General features: G+C 42.5%; 1 protein-coding gene and 1 long non-coding RNA gene across 3 annotated transcripts in view; one reads left to right on the forward strand and one right to left on the reverse strand.

Annotated features, from left to right (window-relative positions):
- LOC130367910 (uncharacterized) overlaps positions 1–17,970 on the reverse strand; it is a 225,494-nt gene extending 207,524 nt beyond the window's left edge. For both annotated transcript variants that reach the window (XR_008892213.1, XR_008892214.1), the window contains exons 1-2: positions 17,842–17,970; positions 8,042–8,164 (exon numbers count right to left, since the gene is read on the reverse strand). This is a non-coding gene — a long non-coding RNA (uncharacterized LOC130367910). The remainder of the gene's footprint in view (positions 1–8,041; positions 8,165–17,841) is intronic.
- STAR (steroidogenic acute regulatory protein) overlaps positions 1–22,818 on the forward strand; it is a 30,939-nt gene that overhangs the window by 3,676 nt on the left and 4,445 nt on the right. Inside the window, exons 2-4 of the mRNA XM_056570900.1 lie at positions 11,812–11,925; positions 12,027–12,154; positions 15,253–15,411. Of these exons, the coding sequence (XP_056426875.1) occupies positions 11,812–11,925; positions 12,027–12,154; positions 15,253–15,411 (401 nt within the window). The remainder of the gene's footprint in view (positions 1–11,811; positions 11,926–12,026; positions 12,155–15,252; positions 15,412–22,818) is intronic.

The raw sequence follows: 22,818 nt of genomic DNA on the forward strand, positions 1-22,818 counted from the left end.
GTGATACAAATTCAAACCTATACAAGTAGGGTATAATTTTAACCGTATGGACCTACAGAATAAAGATGAGGTGTAATTTTTGACAAAAAATGTACTGCGTAAAAACAGAAGCCCCCAAAACTTACAAAATAGCGTTTTTTCATCAATTTTGTCGCACATTGATTTTTTTTCCCGTTTCACCGTAGATTTTTGGGTAAAATGACTAATGTCATTACAAAGTAGAATTAGGGACGCAAAAATTAAGCCATTATATATAATTTTAGGTGAAAATTTGTAAGAGTTATGATTTTTTAAAGTTAAGGAGGAAAAATTGAAAATGAAAAAACGGAAAAAGCCCGGGTCCTTAAGGGGTTAAATACAAAAGGGCTCACATAATAAAAACAAAACAACAGCTTTGATACATGTGTTTTTTGCTTTGAAATTTGATTCAGAAAATGATTTTTCCCCCATAAACCATGTGATTCCTCTATAACCATTTGTTATTAAAGGAGGCTTCTATTGTACCCGCGTACTCCTACAGACATTTATCTTAGGACTTCCAGTGAGTGTGGTTAGCAGATGCATTAAATGATGCGCTGAATTTATCACTTGCGCTAAAATTATTTGTATACATATGTGCTCCAGTGACAGCCTGGTGTAGGCACCTTTTTTTCCAGGGGCTTCCTGTCATTTACACAAATTTATGAAGTAATGTGCACAACATGATGCATTTTACGCAGCAACTGGGTGAAACTACACACTTGCACAGCAGGTTTCCCTAATGGCTATTAGCAAAAATATCTTCTAATGAGACTATGGGGGAGGGGATTTATCCACTGACATGTACCAGTAATATTGCATGAAATGTGTTTTTAATTTGCGCATTGACTTGCGCAAAAAATCATCTAATTTTGCACTGTTTTTATGATGTTTGCGCTAGCTTTGTCATTTTGCTGGCTGCGCGCATCCAGGTGGCATGGTTGTGAGATGCACTGGTTGGGGCACTGAATTTATCACTTGCACAATAATAATTTTGCGCAAATGCACTCCAGTGACCGTCTGGCATAGGAATGTGTGTAAGCTATTCACCCCTTTATGCACTATCCAGTAGCTCTGACATTTTCGCTAATTTTTTAGTGACGGGCGCAACAAATTTTGTGCAGCAGGTTTCATAGCCTACAAAAATTTGCACACTTCCCCGTGTGTTGTCCATGTTTGCCCTTGGCTGCAAGGTTTGATTTTTTTGTTTGTTTGGATGCAATACAAACTACAATGGCCCCTGTCTCTGAGGCCCCTGCATCTATCTGAGGCCCCTGCATCTATCTGAGGCCCCTGCATCTATCTGAGGCCCCTGCATCTATCTGAGGCCCCTGCATCTATCTGAGGCCCCTGCATCTATCTGAGGCCCCTGCATCTATCTGAGGCCCCTGCATCTATCTGAGGCCCCTGCATCTATCTGAGGCCCCTGCATCTATCTGAGGCCCCTGCATCTATCTCAGGCCCCTGCATCTCAGGCCCCTGTATCTCAGGCCCCTGTATCTCAGGCCCCTGTATCTCAGGCCCCTGTATCTCAGGCCCCACATGCTCTCTGCATTTACTATGTAAGCTATTGTTCACTGTTATCAGCTATTTCAGCATTGGCGGAAGAAAAACTAGTGATCTTCTATTGGATTTTACAAGCCTGAAAACTTTAACCTATCTGTAATGCTGGGAGACATTCACATATAGGTCTTATATAGGATTTACTACTCTACACCTTCTAGTCCTAGTTGTCCTATAAATCCAATGGTTGCTGAGCGCACTAGCCCCTTCTCTATTACACCATATCTGCTCATAGATTTCCTCTCAGATCCATAACCTGTACTGAAGCACCATTTCCTATTTTAACCCAAAATTTCAATACGGCTAGTATTAGATTTTTTTTGTATTTTGGTTCCTTATATTTAGCACAATGGTTCTGCTGTTGGGCAGCGGATGTTTTGGAACATTTGCAGCTCATATACACTCAGCACTGCTCTATCTGGCAGCTCTGTCTAGACTAATGTGAAGGATTGGAACCCCCACCCACCCTGTTGCCTCCTTATATAAGGGCTATTCAGCTGCAGCTTGTTACCCAGGGAGGTGGAAAACCTTTTTATCCAGGGGCTTCCTTTCATTTACACAAATTTATAAAGTAATGTGCACAACATGATGCATTTTACGCAGCAACTGGGTGAAACTACACACTTGCACAGCAGGTTTCCCTAATGGTACACTTGTATGATAATAGCAAAAATATCTTCTAATGAGACCATGGGGGAGGGGATTTATCCACTGACATGTACCAGTAATATTGCATGAAATGTGTTTTTAATTTGCGCATTGACTTGCGCCAAAAATCATCTCATTTTGCACTGTTTTTATGATGTTTGCGCTAGCTCTGTCATTCTGCTGGTTGCACGCATCCAAGTGGCATGGTCGTGAGATGCACTGGTTGGGGCACTGAATTTATCACTTGCACAATAATTATTTTGCGCAAATGTACTCCAGTGACCACCTGGCATAGGAATGTGTGTAAGCTATTCAGCCCTTTATACACTCAAGTAGCTCTGACATTTGCGCAAATTTTTTTAAGTGACGGGCGCAACAAATTTTGTGCAGCAGGTTTCATATCCTACAAAAATTTGCATGAATGATAAATTTCCCTGTGTGTTGTCCGTTTTTGCCCTTGGCTGCAAGTTTTGATGCAATACAAACTACAATGGCCTCTGTCTCCTAGGCCCCTGCATCTTAGGCTTCATTATCTCAGGCCTCCTGTATCTCAGGCCCCCTGTATCTCAGGCCTCCTGTATCTCAGGCCCCCTGTATCTCAGGCCCCCTGTATCTCAGGCCCCCTGTATCTCAGGCCCCCTGTATCTCAGGCCCCCTGTATCTCAGGCCCCCTGTATCTCAGGCCCCCTGTATCTCAGGCCCCCTGTATCTCAGGCCCCCTGTATCTCAGGCCCCCTGTATCTCAGGCCCCCTGTATCTCAGGCCCCCTGTATCTCAGGCCCCACATGCTCTCTGCATTTACTATGTAAGCTATTGTTCACTGTTATCAGCTATTTCAGCCTTGGCAGAAGAAAAGCTAGTGATCTTCTATTGGATTTTACAAACCTGAAAACTTTAACCTATCTAATGCTGGGAGACATTCACATATAGGTCTTCTATAGGATTTACTACTCTACACCTTCCAGTCCTAGTTGTCCCATAAATCCAATGGTTTCTGAGCGCACTAGCCCCTTCTCTATTACACCATATCTGCTCATAGATTTCCTCTTAGATCCATAACCTGTACTGAAGCACCATTTCCTATTTTAACCCAAAATTTCAATACGGCTAGCATTAGATTTTTTGTATTTTGGTTCCTTATATTTAGCACAATGGTTCTGCTGTTGGGCAGCGGATGTTTTGGAACATTTGCAGCTCATATACACTCAGCACTGCTCTATCTGGCAGCTCTGTCTAGACTAATGTGAAGGATTGGAACCCCCACCCACCCTGTTGCCTCCTTATATAAGGGCTATTCAGCTGCAGCTTGTTACCCAGGGGGGGTGGAAAACCTGGGGCGGCCTCACAGGCATCCACCATTCTCCTGTCCATAGCTTCTCATACTTGTAGTTTCCAGATTTTAGTTCAGCAGCCCTAGACCTGTTCACTACCACCACAGATGATCTGGAGATTGTAATGAAGTCTCTTACAGCAGTTCAGGGGTCTCCATATACTACACTGCGGAGAGTCCCTGAAATATAACTAGGGGGTGAATTCATGTGTGGCATAAAAATACACTACAGTACCCTCAAGCATTGTTTCCTAACCCGGGTGCCTCCAGCTCAGCATGCCTGGACAGCCTTCAGTAGTTTTGCAACAGCTGGGGGCACCCTGGTTGGGAAACACTGCGCCAGAGCTACATGACAACAACAAATCACATTCAAGACTTTATTACAATTGCTATTTGGCTGCCACTTTGGCTGGTACATACGTACAGGTTCTGCTGCATATTTTTGCTGCATATTTTCTCCAGAAAATATGCAGCAAAAATATGCAGCAGATTCTGTACATGTGAACATAACCTTAGGGTACATTCACACGTGTGTATTTTGCCGCAGATTTTCTGATTTTGCTACCCACTGACTTCAAAGTTGGCATTTTTACAAAAAAAATTGTGGTCAGATGTTTGCCAAAAGCCAATAGTGTCACCGTTTTTGTATTTCATTCAAAATGCAGAATGTTCAAGGTATAGCGTTTTTTTCTTGCTTTTTTTTTCCCCTTAGACTTTGAATAAAAAAACTTCCAGTTCATAGCATTTTTTTTTTTTATCAAGAGTTATGGAACAATGTTATTGAGTATTTTGTGACTACATTAAACATTATACTCTTGTGTCATTTCTCTTGTGTCATTTCACACACCCCATAATGTGAGTATATATATATATATATATATATATATATATATATATGTCACAGAAGAAATACAGCACTACTTCGCCAAAAGTTTCAATGAAATGGGGCCAGCGCCCAAGACCCAATAACAGTCAACAGCTTTAAAAACTACGTTCTACGTTGTAACTGAAGCATTGCATGTGAAAATCCTGTATACTGAGACCAATATTACCAATTATGTCAGCATACAAATATTGCCACCATACATACATACCATACACACCATACATATTGTTACCATCATATTGTTACTGACCAAATCCTGTATACTTAGACCAATATAACCAATAATTCCGGTATACAAGGAGGAATATTATCACCATACATATTACCATCATACTGGTACTGACCAAATCCTGTATTATGAGACCAATATTACCAATAATACCAATATACAAGGAGGAATATTATCAGTATACATATCACCATCATACTGGTACTCAGTGGCGTTGCTAGGGTTGGTTTCACCCGATGCGGTAGAAAATAGTCTCACCCCATACCTTCCCCCCCTCAGTAAGTTTTTAGCCTGTTGTGACAGACACCACTGTTGTAGCGCATTGTGAGAAATTCCAGTATAATAATCAGATATACCAGTTGCCACAGAATGGGAAAGTGTTAAAGAAGTTTTCACCATTTAAATATACAGCTCCCAGAATTACTTAAAGGGGTACTCCACTGGAAAACATTTTCTTTTATATCAACTGGTGCCAGAAAGTTAAACAGATTTTTAAATTACTTCTATTTAAAATCTTAATCCTTGCAGTACTTATAAGCTGTTTTATTCTCCACAGGAAGTTGTGTAGTTCTTTCCAGTCTGTCCACAGTGCTCTGTCTGTCCATGTTAGAAACTGTCCAGAGCAGGAGAGGTTTGCAATGGGGATTTGCTCCTACTATGGACAGTTCTTGATATGGACAGAGGTGTCAGCATAGAGCACTGTGGTCAGACAGAAAATAAATTAAAAAAGAAAATAACTTCCTGTGAATCACTTATACAGCAGCTAATAAGTACTGGGAGGATTAAGATTTTTAAGTAGAAGTAATTTATAAATCTGTTTAACTTTGTAGCACCAGTTGATTAAAACATTTTTTTTTCAGTAGAGTACCCCTTTATGCAGTGGTAAGGTTATGCTGGGAGTTGTAGTTTCACTCATCATAAGTGTAGAACTGACAAGCGACTACAGCTCTGATAGGATATAGAGAGGAGAATGTACAATGATATCAGTGACTACAGATGACGTCTTCTCTATAGTGAGGAGAATACACAATGATATCAGTGACTACAGGTGATGTCTTCTCTATAGTGAGGAGAATACACAATGATATCAGTGACTACAGGTGACACCTTCTCTATAGTGAGGAGAATACACAATGATATCAGTGACTACAGGTGACGTCTTCTCTATAGTGAGGAGAATACACAATGATATCAGTGACTACAGGTGACGTCTTCTCTATAGTGAGGAGAATACATAATGATATCAGTGACTACAGGTGACGTCTTCTCTATAGTGAGGAGAATACACAATGATATCAGTGACTACAGGTGACGTCTTCTCTATAGTGAGGAGAATACACAATGATATCAGTGACTACAGGTGACGTCTTCTCTATAGTGAGGAGAATACACAATTATATCAGTGACTACAGGTGACGTCTTCTCTATAGTCTTCCATTATCTAATTCAGATGAAACATTTCGCCTGGTCCAGCTAAAACTTCTCTCTGCAGAATGCGACGCCCAGACGTCTCCTCACTATGTCAGCGCATTCTCATCCTCTATATGAAAACAAGTATTATTATAAACCTGCCAGACACTGTATCCTCTAAATATAATACTACTATACTCTTTGATTATAAACCTTCCATACACCATACCCACTGAATATAATACTACCACACACTGTACATTCTGAATATAATACCAACACATACTGTACACTCTGAATATAAATCTGCCACATACGGTACCCTCTGAATATGCCGCCACACAATGTACCCTCTGAATATAAATCTGCCACATACTGTACCCTCTGAATATAAATCTGCCACACACTGTACCCTCTGAATATACCGCCACACACTGTACCCTCTGAATATAAATCTGCCACATACTGTACCCTCTGAATATAAATCTGGTGGTGTTGCTAGTGGATGATGGGGGTGCTAGTACTGGGGAGGTGTTGCTGGAGGATGATGAGGGTGCTACTGGCCATCCCCCCCCTGGCAGTATCACCCCCATCATCCATCTGCAGGATCATCCTCCTGGCAGGAGCACCCCCATCATCCACCATCAGGATCTGCTGATGAAGGTGCTGCTGCTGGGGGGGGTTGCTGGTGGATGATGAGGGTGCTACTGCCAGGGGGGGGGGCATTAGGTAGGCAGCAGTTCCCCCACTTAATGTAGGTAGCAGTTCCCCCACATTAGGTAGGTAGCAGTTCCCCACATTAGGTAGGTAGCAGTTCCCCCACATTAGGTAGGTAGCAGTTTCCCCACATTAGGTAGAATAGATTCCCCACATTTGGTACCAGTTACCCCACATTAGGTAGCACAGATTCCCCACATTAGGTAGCACAGATTCCACACATTAGGTAGCACAGATTCCCCACATTAGGTAGCACAGATTCCCCACATTAGGTAGCAGTTTTCCCACATTATGTAGCAGCCTTTGCACATTAGGTAGCAGTTTTCCAACATTAGGTAGCAGTTTCCCCACATTAGGTAGCATAGATTCCGCACATTTGGTAGTAGTTTCCCCCCATTAGGCCGCAGGTTCCCTTGCATGTTCCGCACAATAGGTCAAAGTCTCCCCACATTAGATCGCTGGTTCAAACAACCCCCCCCTCCCCCCACACAAAAAAAACCACACACACACACAACAGGGACACACACACACAGTCAGAGAGACACACACTCACAGAGAGACACACACAGAGTCACACACAGTCACACACACACAGAGTTACACAAAGACAGAGAGTCACACACAGACAGAGAGCCACACACAGACAGAGATAGCGACAGACACACACACAAACACACACAGAGAGACACACACTCACAGACACACACACAGTCACACACACAGAGTCACACACACACACAGTCACACACAGACAGAGACACACAAACAGAGATAGTGAGACAGACACACACTCTCACCCATCGAGCGCAGCGCTCCTTCTCTCCGGGCGCTCTGCGAGTGACGTCACGTCCTCCAGCACCGGCCCTGCGGAGGGACGTCGGACCGGCGCAACAGAAGACGTGGGGGCGCAGGCCGGCTCACTGTGAAGGTGATGGGGGGGGGGGTAGTGCTAGTACGGAGGCGCAACAAGTGAGGACCGGAGGGGGGGGGGATGCTATCACAGAGACAGCGCAAGTGGGGGCCGGGGGGGTGCTGTTAGTACGGAGACAGGCAGCGCAACTGAGGACCGGCGGCGTACCTGGTGTCACCCCATCAGGATGGTGTCACCCGGTGCGGGACGCAACCCCCCCCCCCCGGTCGCAACGCCACTGCTGGTACTGACCAAATCCTGTATAATGAGACCAATATTACCAATAATACCAATATACAAGGGACAAATAATAATACAAATAGTGCTTACAGTTGCATCCAGTGAACCACAGGTGATGTCGTCTTTGATCAGTGTCATTCACTCTATCTTATTTCTCCATCTGTCCTGGGCATCATGAAGATTTCTCCTCTTTAAAACTTGTCTCCACAGAACCTGCCAGACAAATATTTTAGTCTCATCACTTCAGCGCCATTCTCACCTCAACACACACTTGACATCAATATTGCCTTACACAGTAATAGTGCCCCCGCAGTAAATTCCCCCCCTTCCCTTTATATTAGCTAGGTAGATCCCTCCTTTATATTAGGTATGCAGGTAGGCTACCCCCTCCCCTCTTATATTAGCTAGGTAGGCAAGCAGGCTAACCCCTTCTTATTAGCCAGGTAGATCCCCATTCCTTTATATTAGGTAGGTAAGCAGGCTTATCTACTCTAGGCAGGTATGCCCCCCACTTTAGAGTAGTTAGGAAGGCAGGCAGTTCGGTTCCCCCCCCCCCCCCTTTAGAGTAGATAGACAGGCAGGTAAGCTTACCCCCCTCCTACCCCTTTTGAAGCAATATTTGTTATTTGTTTAAAAAAAAAAAGTACCTTCCCACCGTGCCCACACAGAGCCCTTCTGTCCAGCGTAATAACGTCTGTGTCCTAGCGTAGGTGGAGCGATGATCGTGCGGCTCGGGCCCTGATGCAGACGTCCTGCGCGTCTGTGATCTTTGGGAAGGTAATGGAGTGAGTGGCGGGGCTGGGAGCTCTATAGCCGCTGCACACAAGGTCCTGATACTAAAGTCAGGACCTTGTGTGCTAGTGTAGGTTGGCGGCCCACAGGGCGGGCAGCCTACCGGGAATTTTCCTGATATCCCAGTAGGCCAGTCCAGCCCTGGTTGCAGCCATGTTTGCCTTTTCAATTGTAAGGATGAAGTTGCTTAGATAGACACCAGTGTTGCCCACTTTGAGCAATTTTATTGTTCAAAGGTTTTCCTGACAATTAGCTGATCAGAAAGGGTGCTGCTGCTGGGAGCCCCTATGACCAGCTGTTATTTATGCAGGAGCCACTGCATTAAGTGTTGTGTTTAATTTTGTTGTAGTGCCACCATAGGTGAGATAAAGTATTAGACAGTTCCTAGTAAAATCATAACGCTGTTTGTGTAATGCAAGACAAGACAAGATCTCAAGAGCAGGAGACATTTAAAAGAGTTACTCAAGAATTGAGAAGCGTATCCCCTATCCTAAGGATAGGGGATATGTTTCAGATCGTAGGGGGTCCAACCACTGGGATCCCCTACGATCTCCTGTACGGGGCCCCCAGCAGTCTGCATGAAGCACCCTCAATACAACTCTATGGGAGAGCCAGAGTGCTGCCTTTAGCAATCTCTGGCTCTACCACAGCGCTGTACTGAGGGGGCGTGTCAGCCACCGCTTCGTGGGGTGGTCAACACGCGCTATCTGGCCGGAGAGCCAGGGCCCTGTACGGTAGATCGTAGGGGGGGGGGGGTCCCAGCGGTCAGGGATAACAGGATAGGGGATAACTTTTCCAATCTTGGACTACTCCTTTAACATCTACTTGCTCTGCACTGTAAATGTACATAAAGGTAGCTGGCAGAAGCTGAGCCCATGGGTTCCTTCCGGTCAGCAGGCTATCATACACAGCAAAGCTCCCACTGTCTCTAGTGGGTTGTCAGTAGGAGGAGGCTTCCCCTGTAGCCCATCGGCACCTCAGAAATGCCATCACAGGGCTCCAATGGTTGCTATGGTCAAAACATCCATTTGTACAGGTGTAATACCTTATAGATCACGAAAGGGAGTATCCCCAGGTTCCCTGGGACTATTCACGCTTCACAATATTTGATTTGCATACATTTTTTGAGGGTCACTCAAATATTTATAACTGGGGTAACTGCATTTGTAATGTCCCACCCTTTAAAATAGTCGGGTTAATTATCTCACACAGTCAACGCAGTACAAAAGAACAAAACAGAATTGCTGATTTTGGTCACCTTGCCTTAAAGTAGTGAAATAAAAAATCATTATCAGTTAAACCTACAGCACATTCCACAAAAGACGAACCCCATAATTTTGTCAACCAAAAAAAATGAAGTTATGGCCTTCAGAATAAGACAATACAATATTATTATGCAAAAAACTTTAAATACTAAAAAACTATATACATTTTGCATAAGTATGAGTAAGGCCAGCACCTGGCCGAAACGCGTCACATCCTGTCTTACCTGTGATCCATGTAGCGTACAGAAATAAAGATGACATATTGATCTGTTAATCGAGCTGGAGTCCTTCATGCATAAGGGTCCAACTGCTGGGTACCCATGAATCAAAGAATGGGGGGTCCTGAGTACCGCTTTTTGAATGATGGGGTAGTCCAGTATGCATATTGCTGTTCCATTAACACACTATGAGACTATTGAAGATAGCCGGGGGCTGTACTCCACTATGATGGACAGTCCAGTGAAGTTTGGGGTGGCAGTGCACATATATGACTGCTGCTTCATTTAAACAGGGGTACTCTGGACCCATGTTCTTGTGATCTGTGGGGTTCCAGCAGTCGGACCCCCAACAATTACTCTTTACCTATCCTGTAGATAGGTGATAAATTGTAGACTTGAGATAATTCATTTGTGTTTTTATTGTGCAAAAGTAGTAAAGTAATAATAAATAATAGTAATGTAAAACAAGAAATATAATTTTGGTAGCACTGTCATTGTATTGACCTACAGATTGTAAGTAACGCATCTCCTATCTCAATGAGAATGTTATAAAAACAAAAAAAAAGTATTTGCCTTCCACAAAAATAGATAATAAAAGTTTTCTATATTCAACTAAATGATGCCATTAATAAATGCAACTTGTCTCACAAAAAACAAGCCCTCAGACAGCTAGATATATAGAAACATGTAAAAGATATGGCTTACTACAACCCTAAATGAATTCCTTTGGAGTGTCGGTTACAAAAGGGGTTCTATTGTCAGGGGTTCCAGCTGTATTTGTACCCCAGGGGTCATGCATATGTGACATAACACCCTAAAGCCATTTGCTCCTTCTCTTCTTAGCCCTCTTGGTTATGGTCACGTATAGGGTACTTTTGTCAGGGAAGTCACCGGTCAGCGAGCAGTCAGCCCCAAAGGGGCAGGTGCTTCCAAGTCATTTATTGTGCTTCCAAGGTATTTATTTAAAATTTTACTTAAATTACCTTCTTAAAATAAGGGTGCATGTTATACGCCAGTGCTTGTTATACGCCGATAAATACGGTAAACATTTTTCCAATTACCCCTTTAAGAGGTTGATTAAGGACTTAGTATAGAAATGGAGAACTATCAGGAAATATGTGTGTTGTATTAAAGGGGCACTGTACCTGGCACAATTATGTGTGAACCACTCTGCGTGGGCAGTTCTCTAGCCGTAACATTTACATGGCATAATGTGAAAGGATAACTTCTATGCAAACGCTTCCATGTGACTGAAACTATTTTATGGACACTGACGTGGCTAGCACAATATTATAAATAATATATTGGCAAATCTGTTCTGATCTAATGATTGTACAGGCATGAGCATGTAGGGGCCACCTCTTGTATTGGCTTATCCATAGTTACATATTTTATGATGTTCAAAAAAGGCAAGAGTCCATCAAGTTCAACCTTTACAACATAAAGTAACATAGACATCCTTTCTACTGACCTCTATATTACTATTATTGAGTGCCACCCTTCAAAAAACTACCATCATACATACTAGTGACCCACTTCCGATGGCATAGCTGACCATTTTTATATATATGTACTTATTTTTCAGGTCTCAGGAGAACAGCTGCAGTAGCTCTATCACATGAACTGGAAAAGTTAGCTTTAGTTGGACCAGGACCAAGTCAATGGATAAACCAAGTCAGAAGAAGAAGCTCTCTACTGAGTAAGTCACAACTATTTTGCTACATGCAATGTGTTACCCCAGCCAATGGACAAATCCAAGAATAGTAGTAAGCATGTCTTTTTCATAAATCTTTGTCTTAGGTTCCAGGCTCGAAGAGAAAACCTACAATGAAGTTGAGATGTCTTACATCAAGCAGGGAGAAGAAGCTTTAAAGAAGTCAATGAGCATCCTGGGCGAACAAGATGGATGGAAAGTGGAAATTGTGGCGGTATGTTTACTTAAAAGTGTTGAATAATGACACCTTTAGGAGTCGGGGGGACTTGAAGTTGACTTTAACATTTATAGCCTATAGCAAATAGGGACCATAGCAAACAGGGACAGAGATCTTCATTCGGTCTATAGGAATTAGGGGACATGGGTCGTTGTTTTTTGTTTCCATATGGTAAAACTGTATACACGATTAGAACAAACTAGATATGTGCCTGCTTGAGTACCACAGTGTTTGTGCACATTGACTTCATTCATTATCCAGGAAAAAAATCTCCATATAAAATCAAAAAGCACAGTCATGGCCCAGCAAGACTATGAGCTCCATGTTAGGAGGGCTGTCTCATGAGGATAACCCTTGCCCATATGTCCTTTTAGGGCATATGAACATCATCAAGGTTTTTGGCCCCACTCATGAACCCTCGTCTACGAGCCAGAATGAAGAGAACCTCACTTCCTCCTGTTTTCGCAGACTCAAGCCACCCTTGGCCATTCATCTGAATGGCTGCCATGGAATACTATATTGATTACAGCTTTCCCAACAAAATCAGCTGTTTCCCGGGAGGGCTGGGAGCAGGGCCCCGGTCGATCGGTTGCTCCCCTGGGTGATTGCTTTTTGACCTTTAAGAATATTTACAACACTAATCTATTAAATGGCTATGCATATGAGTACTTGTTATTTTTGGGTTTATTCATACTCAGTGGTCAGACAACCAGGACAGATACCAGGGCCCACTGGCCATTAGGAGGTAATCAATAGAAATATGCTACATCTTGCTAAAAGGGTATTCCGGTGGAAAACAATTTTTTTCAAATCAACTGGTGCCAAAAAGTTAAACAGATTTGTAAATTACTTCTATATAGAAATCTTAATCTAGTACTTATCAGCTGCTGTATGCTCCACAGGAAGTTATTTTCTTTTTTAATTTATTTTCTGTCTGACCACACCGTTCTCTGCTGCCACCTCTGTCCATCGATATTGAAATCTTATAGATTTTTTTTTACTGGGTGACTAAAATAATAGATGGCGGAGGGGCAGTAGACATATCTAGATTTATTCCTATCTGCGGGGTCCCGGTTGCTATCAGACGCCACGATCAAAGTTGATTGCGGCATCTAAAACGGGAGAATATGCTGCCGTTTAGCTCAGCGTAGCTGTTCGGGACCGCCACAGTGAAATTGCGGCATCCCAAACAACTGAGAGGACAGTGGGAGACTCCCTACCTGGCTCCTCGCTGTCCGATCGGAGTTTGATTGCTCCAAGCCTGAGATCCAGGCTTCAGCAATCAAGCGCAGATAATACTGATCAATGCTATGCTTTGTCATAGCATTGATCAGTGCCTGCAATCAGTGTAATGCATATTATAGTCCCCTATGAGGGCAATAACATTGCAAAAAAAAGGTGTAAAAAAAAGTTAATAAATGTGATTTAATCCCTTCCCTTATAAAAGTTTGTATCACCACCCTTTTCCCATAAAAAAAACTGTTAAAAAAAATAAACATATGTGGTATCACCACGTGCGTAAATGTCCGAGCTGTAAAAAATATATCATTAATTAAACTGCGCGGTCAATGGCGTAAGCGCAAAAAAATTCCAAAGTCCAAAATAGCGTATTTTTGGTCACTTTTTATACCATAAAAAAATGAATAAAAAGCGATCAAAAAGTCTGATCAAAACAAAAATGGTACCGATAAAGACTTCAGATCATGGCGCAAAATCATACCACCCCATATGTGAAAAAATAACAATGTTATAGCGATAAGAAGGCGACAATTTTAAACATATTAATTTTCGTGCATGTAGTTATGATTTTTTCCAGAAGTACGACAAAATCAAACCTACTTTATATAAATAGGGTGTCATTTTAATTGTATAGACCTACAGAATAAAGATAAGGTGTCATTTTTACCAAAAAAACATGTACTGCGTAGAAACGGAAGCCCCCCTGATGTCATAACAAAGTAGAATTAGTGGCGCAAGAAAAACAATGACATCATATGGATTTTTAGGTGCAAAATTGAAAGGGTTATGATTTTTAAAAGGTAATGAGGAAAAAACTAAAGTGCAAAAATAGAAAAACGCTTGGTCCTTAAGGGGTTAAGGCTAGAATTGGACCACAGATGGACAGAATATAATTTTAGGCCTACATAAAACATCTTGACAAAATTACTGTGCAACTCTAGTGTAAAGAAACATAGTCTCTGGAAATGACCCTACGGCTTTGTTACAAACTAGGTCACCAGTCCTGCTCCATTTACCATATTTTATTGCCAAAATCTGGGCATTTAAGCCCCACCCCTGGGAATGCAGAAGAATGTGCTCAAACCCCCCAATTTTGGGTTGGGTTACAATAAACCCCTCCCATTTGCAGTCCCATTTGTAGGCTGGGCAAATTTCAGTACAATCATTCTATAGCAGTGGTCTCAAACTGTGGCACTCCAAAACTTCAACTCCCAGCACGCCCGAACAGCCAAAGCCTGTCTGTCTTCTCCAGATGATCCGCACTGTCCCTGAAAGGTAAATCAAGGCCTTTGTGTGGTGGTCTTCAAAGTGCAGTCCTCCAGAGGTTGCAAAAGTTCAACTCCCAGCATGCCCGGACAGCCATTGGCTGTCCGGGCATGCTGGGAGTTGAAGTTTTGCCACAACTGGAGGGCCATAGTTTGAGACCACTGTTCTACAGTATCTCCAAAAGCCAACAGCCCATTTTGGCCTATACTGTAGGGCCAGAATTAGGGTGCGTTTACACTGCGGAATCTCCGCTCGCTGAATTCCGCAAGCGGAGGATACTTCGACGCTAGGGCCGCGGGGCACTGAATCGTCACCATTGACGGCTATGCAGTGCTCGCAGAATCCGCGCAAAGAATGAACATGTTCTTTCTTTGCGCGTAACAATTTCAGGGGCGGAATTGTCCGCCGCAGAAATTCCGCAGTGTGAACGGGTCTCGCGGAGACCCATTCACACTAATGTTAAGTTCACACCGCGGAATTCCGTAGTTTGAACGCACCCTTAGGATGATCAGCTCTAAGGTTAATATAAAGGGTCACATGTTAAAAAATAAAATCTAATAATAATAACATTTTTTTTTTTACTCGCAAAGGAAAATGGAGATAAAGTTCTCAGTAAAGTCCTCCCAGACATCGGAAAGGTCTTTAAACTGGAAGCGGTAGTGGAAAGGCCGCTGGACAATGTGTATGGAGAACTAGTGGACAACATGGAGAAGATGGGAGAGTGGAACCCTAATGTTAGAGAAATTAAGGTAGGAGAATTGTTCTAAAGGTGGTGAAATAGTTGGGCACGTAGGGTGCTTTTAAAGGGGTACTGAAGACAACCCATTGATGTGAACAAGTAATCTGTGTAATTCTTCATTTGGCCTGTGGTGGAGCTGTAGGGAGACACTTTGGTGTAGATTTATCAATCATATGTCAAAAATATGCCTACATTGCAAATAGCAACCAATCACAGCTCAGGTTTCATTTTTCTTTTTTTTATAACTGTTTTTTTATTAAAGAATTTTTCTTTAAAACAGATATTTGAGAATAAGAAAATAAAAGTACATAGAATCATAAACAGAGTCATTACATATTAAAAAGACCAGGTTACAATATGATAACATAGATCCGGCTGTAAAGATGTTGTAAAGTCCAGAATATTTCAGGTCGGCTCTGTGAGTATCCGGGGAAGACCCCACATCAGAGACATGAAGCTTAGATAAAAGCCGTTATCTAACAGATAATAAAGAATGAAGCTAGGATAATATGAAGTGCTATTAGAGGATACTAATAATATCTCTTGACTCCGGATCCATTACACCTCAGCTTATGGTCAATAATCCAGGCAATATGCAATGAAGATGTAAAATAATGTAAAAAAAATAAAAAATAAAACAGGAGGTAAAAAGTTTGTAAGAGGTAGAAAGTTAATAGTGAAAAAGACAGGTAAGTATGGAATATAAAGGGACGGATAAGTAGGGAAGATAAAGAGAATAAAGAAGTATCCACTCGGCCCAAGCTCCTCAGTGTCCGACCACCGCCTCAGACCACTCTCAGGGACTCCACATATTCATCCCACCGGCGCCACAAAGTATCAAAAGCGTCCAGTCTGTTTTCCACCATGGCGGACATATTTTCCATTCTCAGTATATCTCCAATTTTATCTAGTAGCATCTGGAATGGGGGGCTATCAGTTTTCCTCCACCACTGAGCCACAAGACACTTGGCCGCAGTGAGTATATGTAAGAAGAGTTTAGACTGAATGGTAGTGATTCCGCTGGGGGGGGATGTTCAGAAGATATGTCTCCGCTGACAGTGGGATGTGGGACCCTATAACCCTCCTAACTAGTGACTGCACCTCCAGCCAAAAGTGTCTTAGAAGTGGGCAGTCCCAAAATATGTGTGGTATTGAACCAATATCTCTATTACACCTCCAACAAGAGGGTGAAAGCTGCTGGAAGAGGCGGTGCAGCAGCTCAGGCGTGTGATGCCAATGTAGTAAGATTTTGTACTGGTTCTCTTTGTGTGTGATACAAGTCGAGGACTTAGCTGCCCGTGACCATATGACCTGCCATTGTGCAAAGGTGAGGGATTTCCCTAAATAAGATTCCCACTTGGTCATATATGGGTGTCGTAGTTGGGACGTGTCCTCTGGAGATATTAGGATATAAATTCTTGAGATCAAGCCTCTAGTGGAGGTGTCTCGTTTACAGATATAGGTGGGACAGGTTTCATTTTTCAAATTGCTTTGGTAAAATGTAAGCTGAGCTGTAATTGGTTGCTATGGGAAAATAGGGTTGCCCCCTTTCTTGAAAAAATAATATCAGCCATGCGAATTTGCATAATTAATTATGCATAACATCACAGGAAACACATATGTGGGGGAGGAAACTTTGTCCTATTCTCACCCCTACAACCTTTTTATTTCTCCTTTTGGGGGCCTGTATGAGGGCCCATTTTTGCGCCCCGATCTGTAGTTTTTAACAATATTCTTTTTTGTTTTGATGTGACTTTTTTTAATGCTTTTTTTAATTAAATTCGTGAAAATTTGTGGGCTGGTTGGTGGCAGGAACATTACTATTAAGCAAACCGCACCCTGGAGTCACGACAACTAAGGGTTAATACCACCAGACCCTGTAATACTATTCCAACACCCCTACACTACAAATCCTGAGGACCACCACAGTTGTATATAGTATAGGTCAGTGTTTCCCAATCAGGGTCACCTCCAGCTGTTGTAAAACTACAACTCCCAGCATGCCCGGACAGCCAAAGGCTGTCCGGGCATGCTGGGAGTTGTAGTTTTGCAACAGTTGGAGGCGCTCTGGTTGGGAAACACCGGTATAGGTTATGGTGCAACATTCCGGATTGCATAGGGTGACCAAAATACCGTCTGTGCCGGTAAAATACCAGTCAGGTAAAAACCCTATGGGCAAAACAGACAAATTTTTGCTTCGATTATCCAAAGTAGAGCACCTCCTTTAAAGGTGCTAGTAATTGCGGGCAATCGGCTGCGAGTTACGCTACTATTCATTTGAATGGGTCCACGGACAGTCCGCGTACCCATTCAAATGAATGGTAGCGTAACCCGCCATGGGTTGCCCCCAGCGGGAAACCTGCTGCTATTTACTAACGTGTGAACACATTCCTAAAGGAAAACTCTTTCACACACCAGAGTTTGTCATGTGACACCTTACCTAAAATCCTGTCATAGGACGCCAGTGCTTATGGTTTTCTACATTAGAAGATATCTGCATTAATTTACTTGGGCTCCAGGATGCTTTCTGGCCCTTATTGTAGACATACTGGGGGAGATTTATCATAACCTGTCCAGAGGAAATGTTGCTGAGTTGCCCATAGCAACCAATCAGATCGCTTCTTTCATTTTCGAAAAGGCCTCTGAAAAATGAAAGAAGCGATCTGATTGGTTGCTATGGGCAACTCAGCAACTTTGATAAATCTTTCCCATTGCTGTTTTCATATACACTGCTCAAAAAAATAAAGGGAACACTTAAACAACACAATGTAACTCCAAGTCAGTCACACTTCTGTGAAATCACACTGTCCACTCAGGAAGCAACACTGATTGACAATCAATTTCACATCCTGTTGTGTAAATGGAACAGACAACAGGTGGAAATTATAGGCAATTAGTAAGACACCCCAATAAAGGAGTGATTCTGCAGGTGGTGACCACAGACCACTTCTCAGCTCCTATGCTTCCTGGCTGATGTTTTGGTCACTTTTGAATGCTGACTGTAGGCGCTCACTCCTATGTAAGCAGAGACTAGACACAAGGAAGTTGCCTCGGTGCTCCTCTTTATGGAAAAGGAAGTTGCACAGTAATATGATGGCTTCGGTTAGGGGTGTTTACTGCCAAGGGCCATTCGGATATTTATGCGATCATTGGCGGGTCCTCCTGTAGGTAGCTTGCCTCCTGTATATAGGACCCCCTGGAGTTAGCTAGCTGTAGATATGATCCCCATTAAAAGGTGTAAAAAACAAACAAACACATACTCAGTCTCCACCATCTTTTCATGTTCTAGGTCGCTTCCTTCTGCAGCTACTAGAGGCTGGGAGCATTTCTACCTTCAGGACTTGCACGATGACGTCACTCAAGAGATGCTCTCGGCCTCTAATGTCCACAGGTACCGTGTCTAGAGGTTGGGAGACCTAGAGAATTCAGTTCTTAGGACATGCTAGGACACCTGTGGTGATGCTATCCAAAGGGGTCCTAACGTATCCTTTAGCCATCTTCCCGACCAAATGCCATGGCACCCCTGGTGGGTTGGGGACCACCGTTGGGTTGACAAGTGAAGAGTAAATGATCTTGCTGGATTTTTTTCTTTAAATGGGCAATGTCATTAAAAATAACTTTTGCTATTGCACTCCTTATGGTAAATAAAAAATCTTTCTAAGATTTTTTTTTGTTTTAAAAAAAAATTAGTTTTCTATGTTTTATGTTTTAGTTTTAAAAAGCTGCCACTAGGTGTCTCTCTTTTCAGAGCACATTTCCCCCCATCTCTTGCTCAGACCTTGAACTCCTGCTGGCCTGACAGAAGTCCAAAAGCAGGAAATGCAGTCTGGAGTGCTGAGGGGGGGTATGTGCAGCCTAGCTAATCATAGCTCATCTGACACTGAACTGCTCTGGGTCTTAACGACCAGGCCAATTCTTTTTTTCCCCTCCTTTCCTTCTAATAGCCATAACTTTTATTATTTTTCCATTCACTGCGACACAAAAGGCTTATTTTTTTGCAGGTCAAATTGTACTTTGTAATGACACTTTTTATGTTACCTGCGAAATTGAAAACATAATATTTGTGAAATTTATGTACTTTTACAGTGAAACTGAAACATTATCTTAATTCTATGGGTCAGTACGAAAACAGTGGTGCCCCATTTTATTAGCTTTTTGTTTTATTTTACTACTGTTAAAAAACTTAAAATATATACTGTATATGTCAAAATTGTCCAGGGACCATAGAGGGCTCATTTTTTGCGCTGTGATCTGTAGTTTGTATCGGTATCATTTTAGAGTAGATGGTTGCTTTTTACTTATTTTTGTTTCCATGCATTATGTGACCAAAAATCTGCAATTCTGGCATTTACTGTTTTGTTTTTTTTCGTTAACACCGTTCGCTGTGCAGGATTAATAACATTATGCAATAGAAAAACTTGACACTCATATAGTTGAATGATTTTTATTCCGCAATCCTTATATAACACACAATTGACGTTTCAGTCTGTAATAGACCTTCATCAGAATCTGGATTGCTGCGGAGGTAGGTATAGGTACATGACGGGCAATTGCCGGGAAAGGAGAACATGAAAATGCGACCTATAGACGCCCGTGTGCTAGCACACCGGTGACTATAGGTCGCATTTTCATGTTCTCCTTTCTTGGCAACTAGCCGTCATGTACCTATACCTACCTCCGCAGCAATCCAGATTCTGATAAAGGTCTATTACAGACTGAAACGTCAATTGTGTGTTGCAGAAGGTTTGCGGAATATGAGTGCCAAGTATTTCTATTGAATATCAGAAGGATTGGGTATCCTACTTGGGCACCTCTCGAAGAAGGGGCGTGATATATTTAAATTTATATTAATAACATTATAGTTCAGACATTTCTGCAAGCTTGTCCCCCATAGCTCAGCCAGTCACTCACCACAAGAGCATATTATTTTTGTTTTACAAGTCTGGAATACCGCTTTAAAGGGGTACTCCGGTGGAAAACTTTTTTTTTTTTTTAAGTCAACTGGTGCCAGAAAGTTAAACAGATTTGTAAATCACTTCTATTAAAAAATCTTAATCCTTCCAGTACTTTTTAGGGGCTGTATACTAAAGAGAAATCCAAAAAAGAAATGCATTTCCTCTGATGTCATGACCACAGTGCTCTCTGCTGACCTCTGGTGTCCATTTTAGGACAGCAGAGGTAGAATATTTAGGCCGGGAAGAGACAGTGCAACGTTTGCAACACAAGTGGACATTTAGTTTTTTTTCCGTAAATAATAATGCAAGCTGCCTTTGTTTTCTAGACAAAAGTTTATATCTCTCAGTGTTGGTAAAAATGTTGTTCCAGCTGCTCACCCCTAGTTCTCATATCAGGACCCCTTCAGTCTGAGCAGGATTTCTCTTTAGTGTACAGCCCCTAAAAAGTACTGGAAGGATTTAATTTGTTTAATTGAAGTGATTTACAAATGTGTTTAACTTTCTGGCACCAGTTGATTTAAAAAAAAAAAGTTTTCCACGGGAGTACCCCTTTAAGGCTGGGCTATTAACACGTTATTGCAATACAGTTCCCGTATACGTTTTCAATTCGAAAACCGTACGGAAGCGTATTGAAAACCGTATGCATTGACTGTCCATTGAAAACCCTATGCCAAAAGATGCATCCGGTTGTGTTCGGTTTGCATCCTGTACGGTTTTGCCATTTTTTTTCCTGTACCCAAAACCGTAGCATAACACGGTTTTTGGTCCGGGTGAAAAACCGTATTGAAAAGTATAAGTTGTTTTTTTTTTTGTTTTTTTTTACATGGGAGTCAATAGGATGGGTTTGCACCATACGGTTTTTATCTTTGCACAGGTTTTTTTCTTGGAATTTCAATCAAACAAGTGAAACTTTATTCATAATGGAGTGAAAAGTTAAAAACGTATACTTTTTTCTTAAAGCAACCGGACATCATTCTTCAAACCGTATACGGATTTGAGGAATCCGTTTTTTTTTAAATCAAAAACCTGATTCGGTAACTGTATTGCAAAAACAAACGTGGTGTGAATCCAGCCTAAGAAAGCAATATATTCCAAACAATATTATGTCTCTTGGGTAATAAAGTGCTTAAAAATTTTAAATTTTTCACATTACTAATAAATTACCTCCCAGTGTACTCAGATTATTGTTGCTGTTTTTTTTTTTTTGGCATGAAGCAGACTCCTATCATGTTTTCCCTTGGTCTGTTATCACTATGGCCTTGGTATCTGTTCTGTGGTCTATGAAAACACATTCCTGCCGTCTGCTATTTTCTAATCTCAGTTACAGCTCCATGGGCCCAGACCTTCTTTACTGTATTTGTCATTTATATAAGTAATCGTGGTAGAATATTTAGGCCGGGAAGAGAAAGCTCAATGTTTGCAACACAAGTGGACAATTACCGTATTTTTTACCGTATAAGACGCATTTTTTTCTTCCCCAAAACTGGGGGGAAAAAGTCGGTGCATCTTATACGGCGAATACACCCCTATCGGGTCGGTCCCTGCGGCCATCAACGGCCGGGACCCGCGGCTAATACAGGACATCACCGATCGTTGTGATGCCCTGTATTAACCCTTCAGACGCGGCGATCAAAGCTGACCGCCGCGTCTGAAGGGAAAGTGACACTAACCCGGCTGTTTAGTCGGGCTGTTCGGGACCGTCGCGATTTCACCGCGGCGGTCCCGAACAGCCCGACTGAATAGCCGGGTTAGTGCTTACAGGACACCGGGGGGGGGACCTTACCTGCCTCCTCGGTGTCTTCTCCGTTCAGGGATCCCCTGTATGGCCGGCGCTCTCCTTCCTCATCATCACGTTGTCGCGTACGTTCGTCGGCGTGCGTAACGACGTGATGGCGGCGACGGAGAGCGAGGCTACCCGGCCGGCAGCAGAGACGTTCCAGAGCGACGGGGACACGGCGACAGCGATGGAGCGACATTCAGGGCAGCGGTGACGGGTCCAGAGCGGCGGGGACACGTGAGTATTACCTCCTATGCAGTGGTCTTCAATCTGCGGACCTCCAGATGTTGCAAAACTACAACTCCCAGCATGCCCGGACAGCCAACGGCTGTTCAAAATCTTTATTTTTTTAGATTTTGCACCTATAAATTGGGTGCGTCTTATACGCCGGTGCGTCCTATAGGACGAAAAATATGGTAGTTTTTTTTGTAAATAATAATGCAAGCTCCCTTTGTTTTCTAGACAAAAGTTTATACCTCTCAATGTTGGTAAAAATGTTGTTCTACAGCTGCTCACCCCTAGTTCTCATGTCAGGACCCCCTCGGTCTGATCAGTTCAGGAGAAAACATTAATTTACATCCTAAAATTCTTTGAATGGCCACTTGAGGCAGTGTTGGCCACTTCGAGAAGAGTTGTAGAAAACTCTATGCACTGAGCTCCCCCTAGTGGTAGCTTCAGACAGACT

The sequence above is a fragment of the Hyla sarda genome, chromosome 4 (assembly GCF_029499605.1).
Source record: "Hyla sarda isolate aHylSar1 chromosome 4, aHylSar1.hap1, whole genome shotgun sequence".
NCBI lineage: Eukaryota > Metazoa > Chordata > Amphibia > Anura > Hylidae > Hyla > Hyla sarda.